This window comes from Cyprinus carpio, chromosome A9, assembly GCF_018340385.1.
Source record: "Cyprinus carpio isolate SPL01 chromosome A9, ASM1834038v1, whole genome shotgun sequence".
Lineage (NCBI taxonomy): Eukaryota > Metazoa > Chordata > Actinopteri > Cypriniformes > Cyprinidae > Cyprinus > Cyprinus carpio.
In genome coordinates, this window is record NC_056580.1 from 14116249 (window position 1) to 14139406 (window position 23158).

At 37.1% G+C, this 23158-nt stretch overlaps 1 protein-coding gene across 2 annotated transcripts; it reads left to right on the forward strand.

The window, feature by feature from the left end:
• Nucleotides 1-3436: 3436 nt before the first annotated feature.
• LOC109095723 (E3 ubiquitin-protein ligase HECW2-like) lies at nucleotides 3437-23158 on the forward strand. 2 transcript variants are annotated; one of them, XM_042763690.1, is made up of 31 exons: nucleotides 3437-3957; nucleotides 4893-4988; nucleotides 6762-7543; nucleotides 8445-8552; nucleotides 8790-8884; nucleotides 9473-9542; nucleotides 9693-9862; nucleotides 10015-10157; nucleotides 12267-12367; nucleotides 12447-13213; nucleotides 14466-14784; nucleotides 14897-14980; nucleotides 15182-15332; nucleotides 15717-15820; nucleotides 15972-16096; nucleotides 16732-16917; nucleotides 17208-17342; nucleotides 17506-17590; nucleotides 17681-17777; nucleotides 17931-18014; nucleotides 18658-18746; nucleotides 19016-19136; nucleotides 19496-19609; nucleotides 19870-20022; nucleotides 20110-20208; nucleotides 20290-20419; nucleotides 20722-20868; nucleotides 20948-21062; nucleotides 21147-21232; nucleotides 21562-21674; nucleotides 21771-23158. In XM_042763690.1, exons 3-31 carry the CDS (start codon nucleotides 7237-7239, stop codon nucleotides 21880-21882), a joined length of 4410 nt encoding a protein of 1469 aa, XP_042619624.1. In that variant the 5' UTR covers nucleotides 3437-3957; nucleotides 4893-4988; nucleotides 6762-7236; the 3' UTR covers nucleotides 21883-23158. The 2 variants fall into 2 exon arrangements, with proteins under 2 accessions (XP_042619624.1, XP_042619623.1); XM_042763689.1 differs by lacking the exon at nucleotides 4893-4988.

Consider the following 23158-nt stretch of genomic DNA (forward strand, 5'->3'; position numbering starts at 1 on the left):
TGTTGCAATCTTGCTCTGACTCTTGCTAAATTTGAGCTGTTTTTGTGGTGAAAGTGTGAAAGGCTGCACTTTTTTTCTATCAATATGATTGTGACTGATTGTTTTCATTGGTGTTCACTGTGATGTGCCACAATATTTGGAGGCCAGGATCTGATTATATGTCTCAAAACAAGAACTGCTAATTCAGGACCAGATCTGTCCTGATCATGTGACACTGAAGCCAAACGGATCCAACAACAACACTTTAACACTGCAACAATATTTGTATTGATGCTAGTGAGGCTTCTGCTGTGATACATGTAATGAAGAATTTGCTCATTTTGTTTCCTAGAGACTGTTGTTATGTGGTTAATAGCTCTACTTAAGCAGTTAAATGTTAATAGTAAAGACCCTAGAGGGATGTGGTTTTATCAATACACAATAGTTTGGGGTCAGTATGATAGAATTTTCCTTTTTTTTTAAGAAATTACAAAAATATTCAGCAAGGGTGCATTAAATTGATTACAATTTATCTATTTTGAATAAATGCTGTCATTTTGAACAATATATTCATTAATAAATCCTGAAAAAAAATGACTGTTTTCAACATTTATAATAAAAAAAGTGTTTCTTGAGCACCATATCACACAGGGTTTCTGAAGGATCATGTAACACTGAAGACTGGAGTAAAGACTGCTGAAAATTCAGCTTTGCACCACAGAAAGAAAAATACATTTTAAAAATACACTACAATATTTTTTTATTTTAAATTGTAATTATATTTCACAATATTATTGTTTTTTAGATCAAATAAATGCAGCCTTGGTGGGCATGAGAGACCCTAAACTTATGAACAGTATTGTATGCCATAACAGGTGATTGAATCAGTTAAAACAAATAATCAATTTAATTGAAATTTGATTTAAGATTTGAATTTATAAATTGTTGAAATCAATTAAAAAAAGATGTAACTGATAATAAAAATGTAATTATAAAGCAAAAAAAAAAAAAATCAGAAATTCTGAAGTATTTGTTTCGCATATATCTGTTAAAGGGGTCATATGATGCGATTTCAAGTTTTCCTTTCTCTTTGGAGTGTTACAAGCTCTTGGTGCATAAAGAAGTTCTGTAAAGTTACAAAGACTAAAGTCTCAAATCCAAAGAGATACTCTTTATAAAAGTTAAGACTTGTCCACGCCCTCATAAAACGTCTCGTTTAAACAAACCAAATACACAAAATAATGTTTTTTTTAGCAGCATCATATGACCCCTTTAAATATTCTGATGTATTAACAGGTTTAGAATACTGTATGAAGGGTCCTTTAGTGAAAAATGTGATTTGAGGGAACAAATCCTACAGGCCTGACAGTCATGTTTTGTGTGGCAAACACAAATTCAGTATTTCTGTTGGTTTTAAGTGGAGTTTGAGACTGGGCTTCAAGTTAAGCTGTGACTTTCGACCTTTTTATAGAATGCAGCTCACTGCCTCATGAACCTAAATGCTGTTGTGCTTTATATTGCAATGATTCACTCATTACAGTGACTCGTCTGTTATATCTAATGAAGAGTCATGAATCTCTATTGTAAGGAGTTGATATGACTTGTCTTATTTGAAAGCTGAGTTAATTTTTAAAATGAAAACATTAATCAGCTGTTGTAAATTGCTCACAATAAACCTTTTGAAGTATAATAAGAAATGTTTACTAAGAGATATAGTTCAAGTTGATACAAGTGTGATTATAGTGCTGTTTTGCTTGGTTTGTGGTGCTTTTGTAATTAACATATTTCACTCATGTGCAGTAACTATAAAACTGTAAGAGTGTAAATGAACATTTATGTCAATGCTTTTTTAAAAATACCAATATGTGTTGAAGCACTGTCTATTAGCACATGTATGCTAACATATTAGCACTCGGACTGATTTATCATCATTGACTTGCACCTGTTTGGCCAAACAGCAGCGTCGCTGTGATTGGTTGTGATCATTGTTTTCATAATACAGTGATTAGGGCAGTTCATGCTTACTCCTGGAGCATCTTTTGTGGTTATTTAATATACAGATGTGCTAAAAAGTGTCAGAGATGTTGTTGCACCTGCTTTGTAATTAAATTGTTACGGTGCAGGATAACAATGTAATTACTTTGTATATGGTGAAATAACAAATTGATCATTCTCAGGTTAAATAACGTGTTGTGGAGTCAGTGGCTTTTAGTGTTTATGTATCTTAACATGTTATTTTACCCCCAAAAAATTCTTCTAATAAAATTGTTTACTCAGAGTTGGTTCTCAAGTTTATTGAACATTTTCTGTTTGTGTGTATGTTGTCAGTTAGGTAATGTTTATTTTTTAAATTTATTTCTGTAGATCAAAGAAGAAAAGCCTTAGCTACAAAATAAAATTTGTGTTAGATTAGAGACTAATATTAAAGGGATAAAGGGCAAAGTTAGTGTATGGCTTCAGAAAACTTGCCTATGGTGCAATTTATAGACACTTTGTTTGTTTTTGTTTATTTGCCTTATTTTAAAGTGTAAACAGTTTACATTATTGTATAAATTGCTTACAGTGTAAATAAATTACCCCCCCCCACATGTATTTCTTGTCACTTATTGTCACTTGTTATTTATTTATTTATTTTGGCTTGACTGCTTCAGAGTAGGATATTCTTTTAAAGTTTGTTTTAATTTAATTTTTAATTCATTTTTTAAAATTTGTATTATTTCATATTTTTGTCTTTTTATATTATTTCTATTGCTAATAGTCTCATTTGATATTTTGCTTTTTTCTCAGCCTAACAGATGGATATTAGTCATGCTGAGATTTGGCCACTGCAGTTGCCAAAACACCATTTGACTGGAGATGTTAAAGTTCTTTCATCTCAGCTGAAAGACAGATAGCTATATAATCAAAACAGAATGGTCCTCCTCTCCATTCATAAATTCATGAATCATTTGGCCTATACAGCTCAATCATAGTCAGCAGTATTTACTAGCCAGCCTAGAGGAAGGCTTTTTCAAAAAGAGGACATTTTTGCATTTCCCCCCTCATTTTGTATTTAATTATGAGATTCAAATATTTCATTTTGGTGACTTTTTATGCACTAATATGTGCTGGATTATCTTGTTTGCTGGTATCTTAACAAGCATGATTTTTGATGCACCGAAAATATTTGCTACAATGTTGCCAAACATACAATTCATAAGTTTGAAGACTGTACTAAAAACAGAATCCATTTAAGGAACTTTAATATAATTAAAATACAAGTTCATCATCATCATCCCCTCTCCTCTCTCTGCCAGTGCCTTTTTGCTTGTTGCTGTATTTGTCTTGACACTTATGGAATGACAACACTGGTCAGTGCCTGATATTAAATCACCTTCCAGTCTCCCCTAAATAGGCCTATTAAACAAAGTAACATTTTTTTTATCTGAATTATTCTTAACTGTATTATAATGAGGTCTGGACTGATCAGACCATACAAATGTAATGTGTAGGTCTAACCACAGAGGTTTGTGTTAGCTCTTGTGTGTGCAGGACTGATGTGTTCCCGAGCAGTCGTCACCCCGCCTCAGCTCTGGAGCGCCTTATACCTGCTTTATTACACCGCTGCACGCGCCGCGGGGAGTGACATGAAGACGGACCGGACCGGGTGCCCACGTTCACAGGGAAACCGAACGCCGTTTTCTGGAAAAATTACACCAGTCGTTAAGATCAAGTATTCAGTAAGATCAGATGGATTGCGCTGTTATAGCTCATCAGTTAACCTGTGCAGAAGGGAACTATCCCCAGTCGTGATTTCTGCTTCGGGTAAGCGATAAAATTCTCGCTTCAGTGGATGAAGAGGCCCTGAACATAACGAAGCCTCGCTGTCTAATCGAATCTGAGGAAATGCCGATAAAGCAGCATTATTAACGCACCTTATTCGCCTTTGCGCCGCGGATTTTGTTGGCGTTTCCATGGGCACATCACGCTGATGCGCAGGTACGCGGTAACAAGACGTCCTGTGTTTTGATGCATGCTGTATGCAACCGATATGTTTAAAGAGATGTGTCTTATGATTCAGCAGTTTTAATGCCTGATGACACCTTATGGTTGACTTCCATCTGAATGTCTCTCATTTTAGCGCGGAAATATTTTTCGAGATGTAGCTAATAAATGTGCTTTAGCGGGGCTCAGTCAGAGGTATATATATATATTATGAACTTGCCACAAGATTTCTATATATTAAAAATAATATTCTGTTTAAAAAGTATCCTTAAATAATTGGCATACTTTGTTGTAGCTACATGTACATGATTAAATATTAATACAAATGCCTATAAAAATCCCTTTAAAAAATCAGCTCCCTGAAAGTCACTGGATAATTTTCACGTTGATTTTGATATCCTTATTACTGATGCTGCAGTACTCCCCAGTCATTCTATATTCATAATGCTGCATCACATTTTCATTTAGCAGAGAGATGGGTGAGATGTGAGGGAAAGCAGGAGGTGGCAGAATGATTGTTTGATTATATCCATTATTTGTGTCATATGAGAAATACCCCATAGTTCATTCAGAGTTTCTAGAACTATTCCCTGCAACAGTTGCGAGAATCCTCTAAGTTTAACAGAACCCTTAATGATTATATGCTTACAGTGTTTGTAAAGATTTGTTTGGAGATGGATTCTGGTCCTTGAAAAAAAATGTTTATCACTCATTCAAAAGTAAATTGGTTCATCAGTGGTGAGCCAAAAGTTGCAGACCTCAGTTTGTTAATGGATGACACCTTAAAAGCTGACAAGATGTGACAAAGTTCAGAAAACTGGGCAGTAGTGTGCAGCTGCATGCTTGTACTGTGTATATCTGTTGTTCTGAATGTGTTTGTTATATTAAGAGTGAAACAGTTGCTGCTCCTGTGCCATTCTCTGTGCCAGCTTCCCAAGGTGCCCATTGTGTCTAGAAGCAAAGACTGCAGTAAACCTGCACAGAGTGGTTCCTGTAGTGATTGCAAACACTGCATTTATGCATAGGTGAAGAGACCTCATTTACTATTTAAAATGCTGTAATATCAGGTGTCATCCGCATGCAAACCCTGTAGAAACTCTGTGCTGACATCACCTCCTGTAACACACTCATACACACATGCACGCTCAACCAAGCATTTTTTCGGACATACAATACACTGCCATTCTGCAGTGTAAGACTTCTAATTTAAACTGTTGCAAACAGCAAGTGCACATACTGCACGTACAATTTACATTTTAATAAATGAGAGGAAATAAAAAACGGAGATGATTATTAAAGGCTACATGGTGTAGACACAGTATAAAGCAAAGGAAAATAATCAAATATTGCTTACCTCAAGTTTTTTCATGATAAACTTTAAATTAATTTTTATGGCTGCTTGTTTAGGAATTCTCAGGTGCATATTAACCACTGAGCGGTTTAATAAGACAGAAACATGCCTTTACAGAGTTTTCCCCATGTCTGGCACATGCAACTACTATGTGACCAGTGTAGACCAATGATTCATCATCAAATGACTCTTATGAGCTGATTCTTTTCAGGGAATCAAAAACATTTACAGCACAACTAGTATAGTTCAATTCATGAACAAATGACTCCTAACTGGTTCCTTTCACGAATAGTTCAAAAGACTTTAGAATTCAGGTGTCACTGGTTGGAATGTCATCTAATCCTTTACTGAATTAACCATGTGTTATTGTTAATTAAATCTAAAAACTGAAACAATTAGAAATCTTAATAAAATAAAGGTGTAATACCCTATATATATATATATATATATATATATATATATATATATATATATATATATATATATATATATATATATATATATATATAAAAATGAAAAGGAGTTACCTTGACTTTAAAAACTTAAAAAGGTTTTTAAAAGTTTATAGTTCTATTACAGTAATAATAATAATAATAATGTTACATTTATATACCATTTTACTAGGCACTCAAAGCGTTTTACATTGTGAGGTGGGATCTCCTCATCCAGCACCAGTGTGCGCCATCCACCTGGATGATGCGACGGCAGCCATAGTCTCCAGAACACCCACCACACACCAGCTTATTGCTGTAGAGGAGAGAGAGTGATGAAGTTAAATCCTTAGATATGGGGATGATTAGGATGTCATGATGGTAAGAGGCCTATTGGCAAATTTGGCATGGATGCTGAGGTCACACCTCTACTATTTTTGAAAGACACCCTGGGATTTTTAATGACCACAGAGAGTCAGGACCGTTTAACGTCTCATTCGAAGGATGTTGCTTTTTGACAGTATAGTTTTACCCTCACTATTCTGGGGTGCTAGGACCCACACAGACCACAGGGTGAGCACCCCCTAAATAAATAATAAATTAAAGTTATATAAAAATAATAAACTGCATAACAAAATTATTAAAACTTAAACTAAAAAAACTGTATACAAATAAAAGCTAATTCAAAATGTCAAATAAAACTATAATAGTATATAAACAGTTCTAAAATAACTTGAGAATTAACAATCTGCTATTGTGGTTAGAGAAAACATATGACTTGCTGAACTGCAAGTTATCATTACTTTCAGTCATGTACATCTCAAAATGAATCAAGATATGCATACTTAAGGCCCATGAAATTTATCGGTGTCATATAAAAATAACTGTTCACATGAAACTGTATTGTAGTATTTTCTCTTTACTGACCTTTGTCTTTCTTTGTTCCTCTTTCTCTTTGTCATTTTCCTTACCATTTCCCATATCTTTTTTTTTAACTTCTCACTCTTATTCGTTAGATTCTTAAGTCCCTTACTGCATAGATATCTGAATTAAAGTTATATTCAATTTTTTTTTTTATTGTGTATTCATAGACAGAATGTGTTGATGATCTTCTCTTAGGAGCTGAGAAAGATTTTGTTTGCTAGCTGGAGCTCACTGACCAATCAATGGATTCATTGATTGGTCATTCATTTTTAGATTCATTAAAGATTAATTAAACACCTTATTCTCACATCATTAAGGTCAATAGCCATTATCATAGCCAAGTGCTCTAGCAGACAACAAGCCTATCTGGTTCGTCACCTATATGTCCAGACAATTACAGTTCAGCCCAGGGCCGATCCAGGGTTCAGGTCAGGGTTCTCCATCATTCCGGCTTTTTCCACAAACTCACCCAGTCTATAGACGTGCTTCCACACAGTTGCCACCATTCGGCCCTCTCTCACCACAGCAGTTCTCCCATCCAGGCCCCGCTCCAACCCGGCGTCAGGCATGGCGCCTCAGGGGCGGGATCACCTGGTCACACGGGAGTCTGCAGGCCGTAGACGGAGCCCAAATGTGCGGTACACACTCAGCCCAGAGAATCTTCGCAGCTTAGCTGAGCGTGGTGGGGCCGAGCAGGCTGGAGTTGGACTCCTCAGAGCCAACAGTGATACAGACTTGGTCAGTTCTCAAGGGCGATCCTCACTCACAGCCTCTACTTTAGAGTTCACTCTGGCTCGGGGCCAGAACTTGGTCATCTCATGGGATATTAAGGAAGAGGTGGATGCTACAGACTGGATTGGCATGTACCACATAGGTAAGTATTGTTTGTATTGTGTCTAGCATCTAACTTCCAATAGTTCTGGGTTTTGCTAACATGAGCTAGTCTTCTTGTAGTGAGCTAGTCTTCTTCCAAATGTGTGTATGTATAAATGAGGAGTCATTGAAAGAATCAAGAGTCATTGAAACTTTAATTTAAGCATCCTGGTAATCAAACACATTCACATTTACATTCACATTTACTAAAATAATAACATTTATCCAAGACAACTTACAAATAAGCAATAAAACAAATAATTTCATCTAAAGAGGCAGTTACATAAGAAGTTGCATTATACAGTTTAAAAATTGCTCAGAAAAGTACAGCTACAACAGAGAGACACAACATCGTACAAGCAGAATTTAAATTAAAGGCAGCAGGACTCTACCAGACATGCTGTTAGACATGTTTACTAGATGATGGCAGACAGATCCATTCACCCTCTGTGCCCTTCAGTCCTCCTCTTTAAACACTAAGATCACAATCCTCAATGTCATGTAAAAATATGAGACTGGAGCAAAGTGATACATCTGGGCACAAAGCCACAAACCATAGATTTGAAGGCCAGCAAAACTTTACCTGTGCAAAGGTCTTGTTCCTGAGGGCCTCTAGGTTTCTACAACTAAGCAGACATTCCGTAATGGCTTCAATGTAATCTGCCTCTCATTTGCCCTCAATGCTGTGTAATGTAATTTACAGAGCCACTGTAGATTCTATTGAAATTTGTCATCATTATGAGGTGCTGTTTTGCTGATTGGGTTTATTCTACTTCCTGTACCATTGATTCGCCACCTTAAAATAAATAAGGAGGTGACATGTCCAGAATGGATTCAATGTCAAACATTTACGCACACACGAATACAGCAAATGCATTTTATATATATATTTTTTTTTTCAGATGAAACCTGTCCTTCAAATATGTGGGACTGCAAGAACCGTGGGGTTAATGGGACACAATGTGGTCAGATTGTCTGGAGGCTGGAGCCAGGGCCGTACTTCCTTGAAGGTGAGTGACACCACAGCAACTGACTCCATCTTAATGTTATATAATATTTAATGGAATAGAAGGTTAGACAAAAGTACTGATACAGATTTTTGACATTGGATTAACTTGTTTTGCATTCTTGGTGCCCAGGATTCATCTTGAAATACTGAGCATGTTAGAAGCACTTAAGGTTGTAAATATGAAATGTAATTTTCTTATATCATGCTGACTCTACGAATATGATTGTATTTCTTCTAGCTGATACAAGGATCTGTTTTAAGTACTACCATGGAGTAAGCGGTGCGCTTAGAGCCACAACTCCCTGCATCACAGTCAAGAACCCCAGAGCCTCGGTCAGTTACAGTGTGTCAGTGTGTGTGTGTGTGCAGACATTATTCTTTTGACAACATTATAGCTCACAAAAACACATGGTGTGGTTAAGTGCTTGGTTTTTCAATGTAATTTTGTATAAATATGTTGTCATAAAGACAATAAATGCTACAACATTTTCGTGCATTCATTACACTGGAAATGGAAGGTTTAGCACATTGCATTGTCTGATAAGGTTTCCAACACAGTAGTCTTTGATTGTGCATATCTAAAATAAAAGTAAATACTGGACTGTAGCTACTGTAACTTTCTTGTTTGCTCCAGCCCAGAATATGATTGGTAAAGGTTATGGAGTACTGTACATGAGGTGCTAAGTGCTAAATGGCTATTTGACTGCATCCTCACATCTGTATGTTTGGAGGTCAGACATTTCTCAGTTCCCGTAAGTGCGGGCCATTTATCATGTCCTTGGATGAATATAGGGAGCTCAGTCATATACATATGAGAGCTCCTTACCTCCTTAAGATACTTATTACTTATCGCTGTAAGTCTGTGTTTATTACATAAGAAGGCCAGGTGTATGTTGCCTCTCATATCAGTGTATATTTCAGGTCGACGGTCAAGGTGAAGGACAGCAAGCTTCAGACAGCAGCCGAAAATTGGTCAGCTTTACCCTATCAGGTAAGTTTTCTGTGTGTAAGAGATAAAAGGCAATAATCAATTGATGATTTATACTCTTCAAATAACTGTCAGTGACTTGTAATGCTGTTGTCCTACTGGCAGAATTATTAAAGATGTTTTTATAGCTAATTGGACAGTTGTTTGTTTTAGATATCCAGGCTGTAGGGCTGAAGAAGGGGATGTTTTTTAACCCAGACCCTTATTTGAAGATGAGCATTCATCCAGGCAAGAGAAGTTGCTTTCCAACATTTTCTCATCATGGCCAAGAGAGACGATCGGGCATTACAACTAACACTACTAATCCTGTGTGGCATGGAGAGGTGATGCACACACACACAAAGAGAAACAAACTCTTTAATGCAGGACATGAAAATATAGACACGTTCACAGTCAAATAAACAACTGCTGAAACAGTTCAGATAAAGATTAGGGTTTATTTTTTTTCCAAATCTTTCTTTGTTTTTCCATCTAGAAACACACTTTTGTGGCTCTTATGACAGACGTCTTAGTGATTGAGGTTAAAGACAAGTTTGCTAAAAGTCGGCCAATTATTAAGCGCTTTTTGGGTCAACTGAACATTCCAGTGCAGATGCTGCTGGAGAGACACGCATCAGGGTGAGCATCATGGCAGCATCTCATCTAATCATCACCACACTATAACGTTTGATTCACAGTGGGTATAGAAAATAATCACCCCCCTTTAAAATAAACACATGTTGTTGCTTTGCAGCTTGAAATGAAGATGGACACAGTTTTTGTTTTATCAAAAACTATATACACACAGCAAAACATAAAACACAAAAGAAAAATATAACAACAACAACACATAAAAAAAAAATACAAAAATAAATAACCAGAATCACTGAGTTGGAAAGAGGATCACCCCTCTGTGTCAGTATTTTGTTGAACTGCCTTTTGCTTTAATTACAGCCTTTATTCTGTTGGGATATGTCTGTATATTAATTTTGCACATCTAGACTTTGCAATATTTGCCCACTCTTCTTTACAGAACTGCTCAAGTTCAGTTCAGTTTGATATTGACCTTTGTGGACTGCAATCTTCAAGTCATTCTGACTAGGCCATGCAAGGACATTCACCCTTTTTCTCCTTCAAACACTGTGTGCTCAGTTTTGTTGTGTGCTTTGGGTCATTGTCATGTTGGAAGGTAAACCTTCTGCCCATTGACAACTTTCTGGCAGATGGCAGCAGAGTTTTCTCAAGAATTTGCCAGTATTTTCCACATCCATTATCCTTTCCTTACAAGTGCTCCTGTCCCTGCTGCAGAGAAACACCCCATAACAGGATATGACCACTGTCATGCTTTACTGTAGGGATGGGGTTATTTGGATAGTGAGTTGTATTGAATTTTTACCAGACATATCGTTTGTTGTTGAGGCCAAATAATTACATTTTATTCTCATCTGCCTCAGAATCTTCAAGGTGTGTTTTGGCAAAGCTCAGTTGTGACTGCATGTGGCCTTTCTTGAGGAGTGACATTTTTCTTGCAACCGTCCCATACGAGCCACATCTGTGGAGAATTTGTGATATTGATGTCACTTGCACATAATGACCACTCAGAGTTGCTGTCGGCCTCTTGGTAGCCTCTCTGAGCTCCTTCTGGCTCTTTCATCCAGTTTGCTGAGCTGATCAAAATGACCACAGCTGATCACAGCTGAAAGTCAAATGGCTTTGTGTGCCATTGAAAAAGTCATTAGCTCATTACTCATTTTTAGGAGGGAGGTGATCCTTTTTCCAACTCAGTAATTCTGATTTATTATTTTTTATATTTCTCTCTAACATGGTGGTATGTCATGTCTTTCACTTGGATGTTATAAGTTGCACTGAGTAAATAGAGCTGGATAAAACAAAAACTGTGTCCGTCTTCATTTCAGGCTGCAAAGCAACCAAATGTGATTATTTTAAAGGGACGTGATTCTTTTCAATACCCACTACATGTTAACAAACAGGATTCTCAGCATAAACACTTATAATACACAAAAAAACATAACAAAAACACAACACTACAAAAAATTTTGGTTTTGAAGAATATTTAAAAAAATTTTTTAGACAAAAAAAATCTCTTAAACTCACCAAGACTACATTTGTTTGATCAAACAGTATAAAACAGTTATATTGCGAAATTATTGCAATTTAAAATATCTGTTTTCGATTTTAATATATTTTAAAATGTTATGTATTCCTGTAATGGTGTAACTGAATTTTTATTCTAAAAGCATGCATTAAATAGATTAAAAGTGACAAAATGTTCTATTCTATTTTCAAATATTGGCTGCTTTTTTTAAACTTTCTATTAATTAAAGAGTCTCAGAAAGAAAGAAAAAAACTGGTTTCCACAAAAATATTAAACAGCACAACTGTTTTCAACATTGATAACAATAAGATTTTTCCCTTTTTTTTAGAACCAAATCAGCATATTAGAATGATTTCTGAAGGTTAATGTGACACTGAAGAGTAATAACTGCTAAAAATTTATTTGCTATCACAAGCATAAATTACATTTTATAATTTGTAAAACAGAAAGCAGTTAATTTAAATTGTAACAATATTTCACAACATTATTGTTTTACTGTATTTTTTAACAAGTAAATGTCTTCTTGATGAGCATATTAGACTTCTTTCAAGAACATAAAAAAATCTTACCAACCCCAAACTTTACAACAGCACTTAATGTGTGTAAATAAACATGTGTTTATATGGCTTCAGGAACCAATCACTGAGCTTCTCTCTATGTCGTCGTTTGCCCACTGATCATGTGAGCGGTCAAATGCACTTTAAAGTGGATGTCACATCTATAGGCCAAGATGGTAAGATCACATACACATTTACGCTGCCTAAGCTGTTCATTTTCAATGGTTTCGAAATTAGTTTACCCATTTCTCATAGACGTTTCCCCTGAGACGATTCTGGGGGCAGCAGCCCTCAATGAAGCTCCTGGAACCCCTTCAGATGATGAAGATCTGCCCCATCCTCTCCCTGTCCCATCAGCAGGCCCTTCCCCCACCAGCTCCCTGGGGTCCCATAGAAATGGGGAAGGGAGCAGCATTCCCTCCCCAGACACAGAGATGTATGGTACCACCCTGGACGATGAGGCCCCTTCTTCTCCTGACCCGCTCCAGGGTTCTTTCAGTGAGCAGCTTGATGCCATCGATGCCCCTAAGGGCCCGGAAGATAGGCCTTTTGGGGCAGCTTCTCCCAAACTACAATCCAGCTTTCCCACACATACGCGCCTCAGCGCTATGTTGCATATTGACTCAGATGAAGATGAGGAGAGGTCCGCTGCTACAGAGGCTACATCACCAACAGTTAATGGTGCTTCAGGAACTCAAAACACACCCCCAAAACCACCAATTACAGAACCTGTGTTTGAAAGAACTGTAGAAGAACCTCCAGAAGAGGCTGACCTGGAGTCTGAAATAGAGACTCCGAATATAGGAACAGAGGTGGCTCCTGAGCCAGAGGTCATGCCGAGTTCAGTCGCCCCTGAGGTGGAAACTGCCAGTCTGATAGAGAGGCAAGAGAAAGACGAGGAGGAAGTGGAGGTAGAGGAGGAGGAGGAAGAGGGGCTGGCACCCAGTGAGGAGCTGGCAACTGAAGTTGATATTTCTTCAATGGCATCTGACTGCTGCCCAAGCCTTATGTCTGCCTCTCAGGTCAGTTGCAGATTTACTGAAAGAATCTTTTTTTTTTTTTAAGTGAGTCAGTGACATATAAGAGTGTCCACAGTCTTTTAAAAGTGTCCAGTTCTTTTACAAATCTAGTTTAAAACAGTGTTGTTTTTGTTAACTAAAACTTATAAAAATCATAATATAATCGTATATTATTTATATATATATATATATATATATATATATATATATATATATATATATATATATATATATTTATAATATGTGAAAACTTATACTTAAAAAAAATTCTTTGAAAATTAGAAATGGTTTTGTATATAAGTACTATAATTACTAAAACTAAAATTTAAATAAATTAAAGCTAAATATAAATATATTAAAAAAAAAAACTAATAAAAATTATGAAAGTACATAACAAAATTACTAAAACCTAAACAAAATTAAAATGAAAACTGAGCATATATATATATATATATATATATATATATATATATATATATATATTATATATATATATAATATATATATATATATATATAAGATAATTCAAAAGCTAATTTAAAATATTAATAAATACTATAATTGTTTATAAATAATACTAAAATAACACTGGTTTAAATCACATGTGCCAAGTTGAGTTCATGTTGACTTCCAATGGTTTTGAAAGAGTTTTATATTGTGTTCAAAATAAGTTTCAGTAGAATGAGTCTCATTGAAACTTTCACGTGTTGTAACCAAGAAGTGAAACATTTTAAGCCATTTCCTTACACCTCGAATGAGTGTATTTAAAAATTTCAAAATATATCATACATTTACACTCAGAACATTTTACTATAGAGTTGCTCCACTTGCTTTGTCATAAAAAGGTCCAATTACAGTATATGCATATCGGTTTCACCACATGACTTTGAATAAATCATATTAAAAAGATTGTCAAATTTCGTAATATAGTTTGCTTTTCAAGAATTTCATTCTTTTAATGAATATTTATTCTTCAGTATGATACAATGACAGTGTAATCATCCTGTCAGTTTTTTTTAATTTATGCCCTCAAATATCCAAATTAATCAATTAAAAACGATATTATGGATAAAAACAGAAATGTAAGAACAGCATTTTAATATACTTTTGGTTTAATTAACAGAGAGCAAATTAACAAGTGTCACATGATTGAAGTGCTGGTTCTTCTGGCCCTTGCAGTAGACCTGAAATGTTTGATGACAGTAAATACAAAAAGAGGGAAGGTAATTATTCTCTATGAATTTGATCTTTATAGGAGGCAGAACAGGGGGCAGAGGCAGCCATTGACCCAGGGGGAGAAGATCTTTCAGATGATCCACCCACAACTTATGAGGTTGCTGAAGTAACCGTTCCAAACAATGAGCTACAGAGGGACACCCCAAAACTGGAACCATCAGCCACTGTGGAAGAGGAATGTGAAGATGTGACGGAGGACACAATGTCCAGAAGATGGAGCCTGGAGGCAACAGCCGGTGTGTCACAGGAGGATGAAGAAGAGGAGGAGCTACTGCCATCAGCAGATGGAGAATCTGTGGAATCTGAAACCTTCGTTACTGAGACAAAATCAGAATTAGGTATTCATAGAAGAATTGAGTTGACCTTCACTTGACAATTCATTTTAAAATGGAAAAAGAATCAAATTTGAGTCAAGAAATACATCCTGATGCTGTATGTAAAATATTGCAGGTGTCCCTCAGATCAACGGAGATCAGCCATCTGTAAGACAAGACGCCCACCGTTACCAGCGTGTGGACGAGCCCTTACCTCCCAGTGAGTGTGTCTATGTGTTTCTGTATGTCTGCACGTGCTTTCGTGTCACTTTTGTGCGCATAAATACTTTGCTTATGTGTTTATGTGTTTGCTGACACAGACAGTGTCGCCAAATTACTGTATGCCATTTTGGCTTGACAGCTTAATCCGGCACCATCACACTCTACTCTCCATTCTCATTTTCCACCTTTCTTTCCTCAGACTGGGAGGCTCGTATTGACAGTCATGGCCGTATCTTCTTTGTGGATCATGTGAACCGCACCACCACATGGCAGAGACCCACTGGCCCACCAGCTCCTCAGGGTCTGACCCGCTCCAGCTCCATACTGCAGATGGAGCAACTCAACCGCAGGTTAGATTTTATTTATTTATTTATTTTTGACAGGAATTAACATTTCATATTACAAAGCTGAAAATCTAACTTTTGACTATCAGTCCATGTGATCTGGAATTTCATGAAAGAGACATGTGAAGTGAAACATATCCCAACATGGATTTCACATTGAATTCAAGTTTGAAAATGGAAAATAGAAGTTGAATTGTTATAACCAGAAGTGATGAATTCATTGAACTTCTTGTTCACTTAAAAAATAGCTGAAATCCTGAAAACTCAAAAAATCCAGTAAAAATGACAAAGTATTGGGACGATGAATGGAATGAAAAATGATACGTGGAGTTTCATTGCACAAAGTAATACATTTCTGAATGTGTGATTACTGTATTGTCTTTCTGGCAGGTATCAGAGTATTCGTAGAACAATGACCAGTGAAAGGTCTGAGGAACAAAGAGTGGATGAGCCTCCTTCTGAAGAGACAGACCTGCTGCCCCACTCCATCTGTGGTAAGTTGTCAATCAAACTGAAAACTATAGATGATAGTATTTGGGAACGTAAATGATCACTATGCTGAGATACATGTAAGATGGCATAGTGTGGGTAGAATGAAAGGTTTTTGTTCAGTCTGTGTTTGTCGATTTGTCTGTTCTCGTATAGAATACCGAAGGGATGGCTTTATGGGTCAAGCCAGCTCACGTTCTCGTCTGGCTTTGCTGCTTCAGTCTCCTGGTGCAAAGTTCTTATCCAGTCCAGACTTCTTCTCTGTTCTGCATTCTAATTCTGTGAGCTAAAGCACACAGTGACACAGATAACAGTGCTTACACGCACACCTCAAACTAAGTTGCTAATGTATTGCTGGCATTATTACAAAGCTATGGAGCATGTTATGTGGGGGGAAAAAAACAAGAGAACATGGCCAAAAATTAAAAATCATGGAAAATAATTCTTAATTTGTAGCCACAATATATATTACCTAGTAAATGCATACATGGACATGAAATATTAAGTTAAAGTTAACTTAATGGATTACATGTACATTAGCATAAAGAACATATGGACATATACAGTGTATATACAATGTGGACTCCTGAACTTCTAGCCATATAAAAAATATTTCATGTTCACTTCTTATATTCAAACACTGAATTCCTCTTAAGTAATTTATACTGCATTCAGTAACTAACTGTTGCGAAAATGGCACTTATTTGCTATTTTAACTTGTGTTGATATGAGAGAAATTGTAGAATAAAACAATACTTGTAAGTAGCTGTGTTATGTTGCCACAGAAAATGGTCATGTATCCATGTCAGGTCATTATAGCAGAATATTTAAATGCACAGTGACTTGACTGACCAATCAGAATCAGTTATTAAAGAAGCTGTTCAATGATTATTAGATTTTTTTTGTTTCCCTTCAGAGTGCCTATCGCATGTTCACAAGTAACACATGTCTGAAGCACATGATCAGTAAAGTTCGACGGGACGGACAACACTTTGAGCGGTACCAGCACAACCGGGACCTTGTCAACTTCCTCAGTCTGTTCTCCAACAAGCAGCTGGAGATGCCACGGGGCTGGGAGATGAAACATGACCACACTGGGAAGGTGCGAGTTTGTTTTTTCTCTCTCCATCAGTAACTGTGCACCTGTTCTTTCTTAGGGGCCTCTGGACCTGCATATGAGTTGTCTGATGGGACAAACTGTAACTGAAAGCTGAGTTTAGGATGTTCATGCAGGATGTCTTCTTAATGCTTTAATTAGTGTCTCTAACAGGAACAATGAACAGATGCGTGTCTTATTGATTCTAATCAGCCTGTCCATTCTGGATACTTCTGCTGATGTTTCACAGATGGTTCTTTGCTCACACTCTCTGTCTATGTGTTTATGGACCACAGCCCTTCTTTGTGGATCATAACTGTCGTGCCGCAACATTTATTGACCCACGGCTGCCCTTACAGAACTCCCGGTCCAGCGGCCTGCTGGCTCACAGACAGCACCTGTCCCGTCAGCGCAGCCACAGTGCAGGAGAGGTGAGAAACCTTATCGCTCCTGGACATGTTTTTAATGTGCTGTCTAGTTACCTAGTTTCTCTAGCAATAATACTGAATTAATTTTTTGCATCTAAAAAACTTAAATCAGGCATTGTCGTAAGGAAAATACAATGATATTATGAAGCCTCCTCTCATGTTTCAGGAAGCAGATGAATCTCGCTCTCTGAGTCCCCCTGTCCAGGGACGGTCATCAAGAAACATTCAGTATCAGGACTTGGTGCCTGTAGGTGAGTGTGCACTCACATGTTTACAAAGTGTGCACACACTGACATATCATCACATGTGCACAGACACATTACACATCTGTGTTTTTACAGCTTATAATGAGAAGATTGTCGCCTTTCTGCGACAGCCCAACATTTTTGAGATTCTGCAAGAGAGACAGCCAGAGCTCGTGAGAAACCACTCACTTAGGTACGTTTTTCTACAGTTTTGGGTTTCAACAATAGATGTCAATGGAGTGCAGAATTTCATACTGTGCATTTAAGAGATTGTGCTACAGTTATGTACAGTTTTCATTATAGCTAAATGATAGAATATGTTTTATGTTTTTTGGTTGTGTTTCAGAGAGAAGGTACAGTTCATCCGCAATGAAGGGCCAACTGGGTTGGCACGTCTGTCTAGTGATGCAGACCTAGTTATATTGCTCAGGTTAGTGTCCACAGCATTTGCATCAAATTTAATTACAGCTAACCATGTGCCTGTTTCCCTTTGCTTGAGATATGCATGCATTAGTTGACTGTGTATGTACTGTACACTACCATTCAAAAGTTTGGGGTCAGAAATGTCTTTTCTTTTTCTTTCTTTCTTTCTTTCTTTCTTTCTTTCTTTCTTTCTTTCTTTCTTTCTTTCTTTCTTAATGATGATAAATAATGATGATGATAATATTAAGAAATATTCCTTGAGCACCAAATCAGTATATTAGAATGGTCTTTAAAGGATCCTGTGACACTGAAGACTGGAGTAATGGCAGCTGAAAATTCAGATTTGCTATTACAGGAATACATTTCATTTTAAAATACATTAAAATTTTAAATAGTTATTATAAATTGTAATATTTTATAATGTATCTTTTGGTGTTATATTTTTGAACAAATAAAAGCATGCTTAATGAGCTTTCTTTCAAAAAACATGAAAAATAAATAAATAAATAAAACTTAAAACAACCTAAAACATTTGAACAGTAGTGTATATGTAAAAAAAAGCTGTGTACCTATTTTATAATGGCCTGACTTTGTACACCTAGCTCAGGTTAGAATACATACACCTGTTACCAGGCCCTCTCTCCTTGCAGCCTGTTTGAAGAGGAAGTGATGTCTTATGTGCCGCCCAATGCCTTACTGCTCTCCAGCTACTCTCATGCCTCCCCACAGAGCTCCCCTGGTGAGACGTCACATGACCCAGACTCACATCTTGACAAAAAATTTCATGTTTCTCCCCTTTTTCCTGCCTTGTATCCTCCATTACAAGACTTAATAATGAGCTAATGAAAATGGAAGACCCTGTGGACTCATCTGTATGTTAACCTGATCAAACATTCTGATTGTGATTTGTTTTTAACTGTTAGAAGAGCCTTGCATTGTGGATGGATTGCCAAGGTAGGTTTCAACCCACTTTTCATTCCAGCTATTCACATCTTCTCTTGCTCTCAGGAACTCCACGAGCCAATGCACGAGCCCCTGCACCCTACAAACGGGATTTTGAGGCCAAACTAAGAAACTTTTACCGCAAAATAGAAACCAAGGGCTACGGACAGGGGCCGGGAAAAGTGAAGTGAGTTCCATCTTCAAACACATTTGAAAATTCTCCATCAACAACAAGCATCTGATTTCTTGAAATCCTGTCTAACAGAGTCTAATATTTGAAATAAGTAAAGTATATTAATAAATGGACAATGGTCTATTTTTCAACTTTAGTTTCCGTTTCTACCAAGAAATTAGCATTTAAACATTAAATAACTTGGTAGTTTCTACAACTAGAATTTGTTTTAAATCTTTAGCCAAAACAATATGGTGCGTCAAGGTAAACTGTCAGCACCAAATATGGAGCCACTTTAATATGCTTAAATTCATCTGCCCTTCTCTGGATTCTCTGGTTTATTGTGTCCTGATGTGGTTTTCTTACCTTTCTAGGTTAATAATCAGAAGAGATCATCTGCTGGAGGATGCTTTCAATCAGATCATGTGTTATTCTCGCAAAGATCTCCAGAGAAGCAGACTTTATGTCAGCTTTGTTGGAGAAGAAGGGTTGGTATACATATTTTCTGTGCTTATTGCTTTGACCTGTGTATTATTGAGATCATTTACCTGATGTTTCTACATTATAATAGGTGTTCATCTCATGCAGATGGCAAAGCTGACTCATAACTGCAGCTATAATTTAAAGGAAGATGCCCCTTTAGTTCATTTTACATTTTTTTTAAACCTAAACCACATGAAAGTATCATTACATATATTTGTGCATTGATTGGAAAATGTCAGTGTGTTATATAGGTGTTTTTCTTCAGGCTGGACTATAGTGGACCATCCAGAGAGTTCTTCTTCCTGGTTTCCCGTGAGCTCTTTAACCCATACTATGGACTATTTGAATACTCAGCTAATGACACTTACACTGTGCAGATCAGCCCCATGTCAGCCTTTGTGGACAACCATCATGAATGGTACTCAACCGATGGATGGATGAATTTAATTTACAATCAATGTCCAAATGGTATTACATATTTTTAGACTAATCTTGTCTTCTTTAGGTTCCGGTTCAGCGGACGCATCCTGGGGCTTACTCTAATTCATCAGTACCTGTTGGATGCATTCTTCACCCGACCCTTCTACAAAGGCCTTCTTCGCATGTAAGTCTTCACTTTGAGCACATGAGGAAGTAAACACTGTGTAATTCTGTCACTTAATATGTAATATGTATCTCTTTTCAGTCTATGTGATTTGAGTGATCTAGAGTTTTTGGATGAGGAGTTCCATCAGAGTCTCCAGTGGATGAAGGACAATGACATTAAGGATATGCTAGACCTCACATTTACTGTCAATGAGGAGGTGTTTGGACAGGTACTAATGGATTTGCACTGAAAAGCAAATATACAAAAATTCTGGCCAAAACTCAGACAACAGCCTAGCAACCACTAAAACCACAGTAGCAACACCCTAGCAACCACCCAAACCACCATAGCAACAATCTAAGAACCATTCAGAACACTTTAACAATTGAATTAGCACTTGGAAGGTTGTCAGAACAAGATTATGACTGCGAATTCTGAACTTTCTTCAGAAATGTAACCTCTATTTTAGTTAGTCAAGTTCATTGTGAAGTTATGTAATATGGGAGTGAACGAGAGGTTTCTTTATGTCAGATTACAGAGCGTGAGCTGAAGCCCGGTGGGACTGGCATTACTGTGTCAGACAAGAACAAGAAAGAATACATTGAACGCATGGTGAAGTGGCGGATTGAGAGGGGTGTGGCCCAGCAGACCGAGAGTCTTGTGCGAGGATTCTATGAGGTATGACTTCATCTGAATCTGTGAATATTAATGACTCATGATTTAACTCTGGTTGATCTGAGACCATGTGACTGCGCAGGTGGTGGACATCCGTCTCGTCTCCGTGTTTGATGCCCGAGAGCTGGAGCTGGTCATTGCTGGGACCGCGGAGATCGACCTAGCCGACTGGAGAAACAATACAGAATACAGAGGAGGTATTTTACTGGATTCAGGTGTTGTTTCACGCCAAGATATCATACAGCAGGATATCATAATGTGACTTTATCTCTGTCTTTTGGGTTACCATGACAACCACATAGTGATTCAATGGTTCTGGGCTGCAGTGGAGCGTTTCAACAATGAACAGAGACTACGACTCCTTCAGGTATACCCAGAACAGCCTGAGTTTCCACAAAAATATTAAGCAGCAAGTGTTTTCAACATTGATAAGATTAGAATGATTTTTGAAGGATCATGTGACACTGAAGAAATGGATGCTAAAAACTCAGATTTGCCATCACAGAGATTTTTTTTTTTTTTTTTTATGTATTCAAATAGAAAAGAGTTATCATAAATTGTAATAATATTTCACAATATTGCTGTATTTTTGATTAAATAAATGCAGCCATGGTAAGCATAAGTGATCAATGAAATTCGATTAAGTCAATATGTATTTTTTTTTTTTTTTTTTTTTTTTTTTTTGCATTTTTCCAGTTTGTTACAGGCACCTCCAGCATTCCCTATGAGGGCTTTGCCTCTCTGCGGGGTAGCAATGGCCCACGTCGATTCTGTGTGGAGAAATGGGGCAAAGGGACCTCCCTCCCACGGTATTTCTAGTGTCTCACACAAAGATCTTACAGTATATGTTATCCCATACTGATTATCAATCAGCTAATGCCATATTGTCTGTATATGTTTGTGAAGGCTCACACCTGCTTTAACCACCTGGATCTCCCTCCCTACCCCTCCTTCTCCATGCTCTATGAGAAGATGCTCACTGCTGTGGAGGAGACCAGCACCTTTGGTCTGGAGTGAGCTCCAATCATAGCCAAAGTGCTACTGATTTTTTTTTTTTTTTTTTTTTTTTACCAGTTCTCCACAGTTTGGCTTACCATTCTCATCCCTCACTCTTCCCTGTGACCTTGGTCATGGGACACTTACAAAATCGTTTTGTTGAAGACTACGGAACTGGAATACAGTATATGCCATCAAATGACACAATGGGCATGTGCCAACTCCTGCTCTTTATTGTATGGACTCAAAATCCTGTGATAACCGCATTAAATTTGTCACACAAAAACAGACTTACACATTCACAGAAATCAGAGCTGGAGTCTTGATCATCTGGTTTTGGTTTTTGTTATGGTCTAGACCGCTATTGATCTAAGTTTTAGGGTTTTGCCTTTTGTTCTTGAATGAGCTGCTTTTTTAAGTCCAAAGATGTTTCATTGCAGTAATGTAGACATTCCATTCCACATCTATAGGGTTTGAAGGAACAATCCTGAGGGCTTTGCTGCAGGGCTTTGTCATGGAGATATGATGTCAGTCAAGAAGACCTTTTTTGATTTCAGAGGTTTCACTTCCTGTTGGTGGTCTTGGTTTTGAAGGGTCTGATTCTGGAAAGATATTGATCTTGGCTGCAGCTCTGAAAACACAATACCTCTTTTTTCATCTTTAAAGAGAATGAAAACACACAAAACAGCATGCATACTTTCTCATAGAGATTCTTGCACCAAATGTAGTGGTTGTAGAATAGCAACCTGAACTTACTGGGTTTAAACCATGAACTACAAAGTTCCTTTATCACCTCTTGTGCCCATGTGCAAGACATTTATCAGCAGACTGTTCCAGGGGACTGTAAATGTAGTAATTAACTTTGGTTGGCTGACACTGATTAACTAACAAACACCAACACTCAGTACTTTGTAACATGCACACATTTTTTTATCCACTTCTCAACCTTTTATGCAACCTACAAATGTTACTAAAAACTATGAATGTATAAACACTGATCACCATGTGCAATGTGTGCAACAGATTTTTGTGTATCAGGAGAGGTAGATTTGTTCTTAGAGTCCATCATAAGGAGACCTATTGTTCTTAACTGTGGTGACAGACACAAACAGTGGCCTTGAAATTATCTTTATTAAAGGGTGTGGTTGGGTATAGTTAACATGGTGATGTGTGCAGTCCACTGGAGTAACTTAAAACCAGGGCTGCAGTGGTTAAAACCAGTAAAATAAATAAATAAAAGACAAACATGCTTCTTCTGCTTTGGAAAAATAAAGGAAAGCAAAAACAGAAAAAAAAA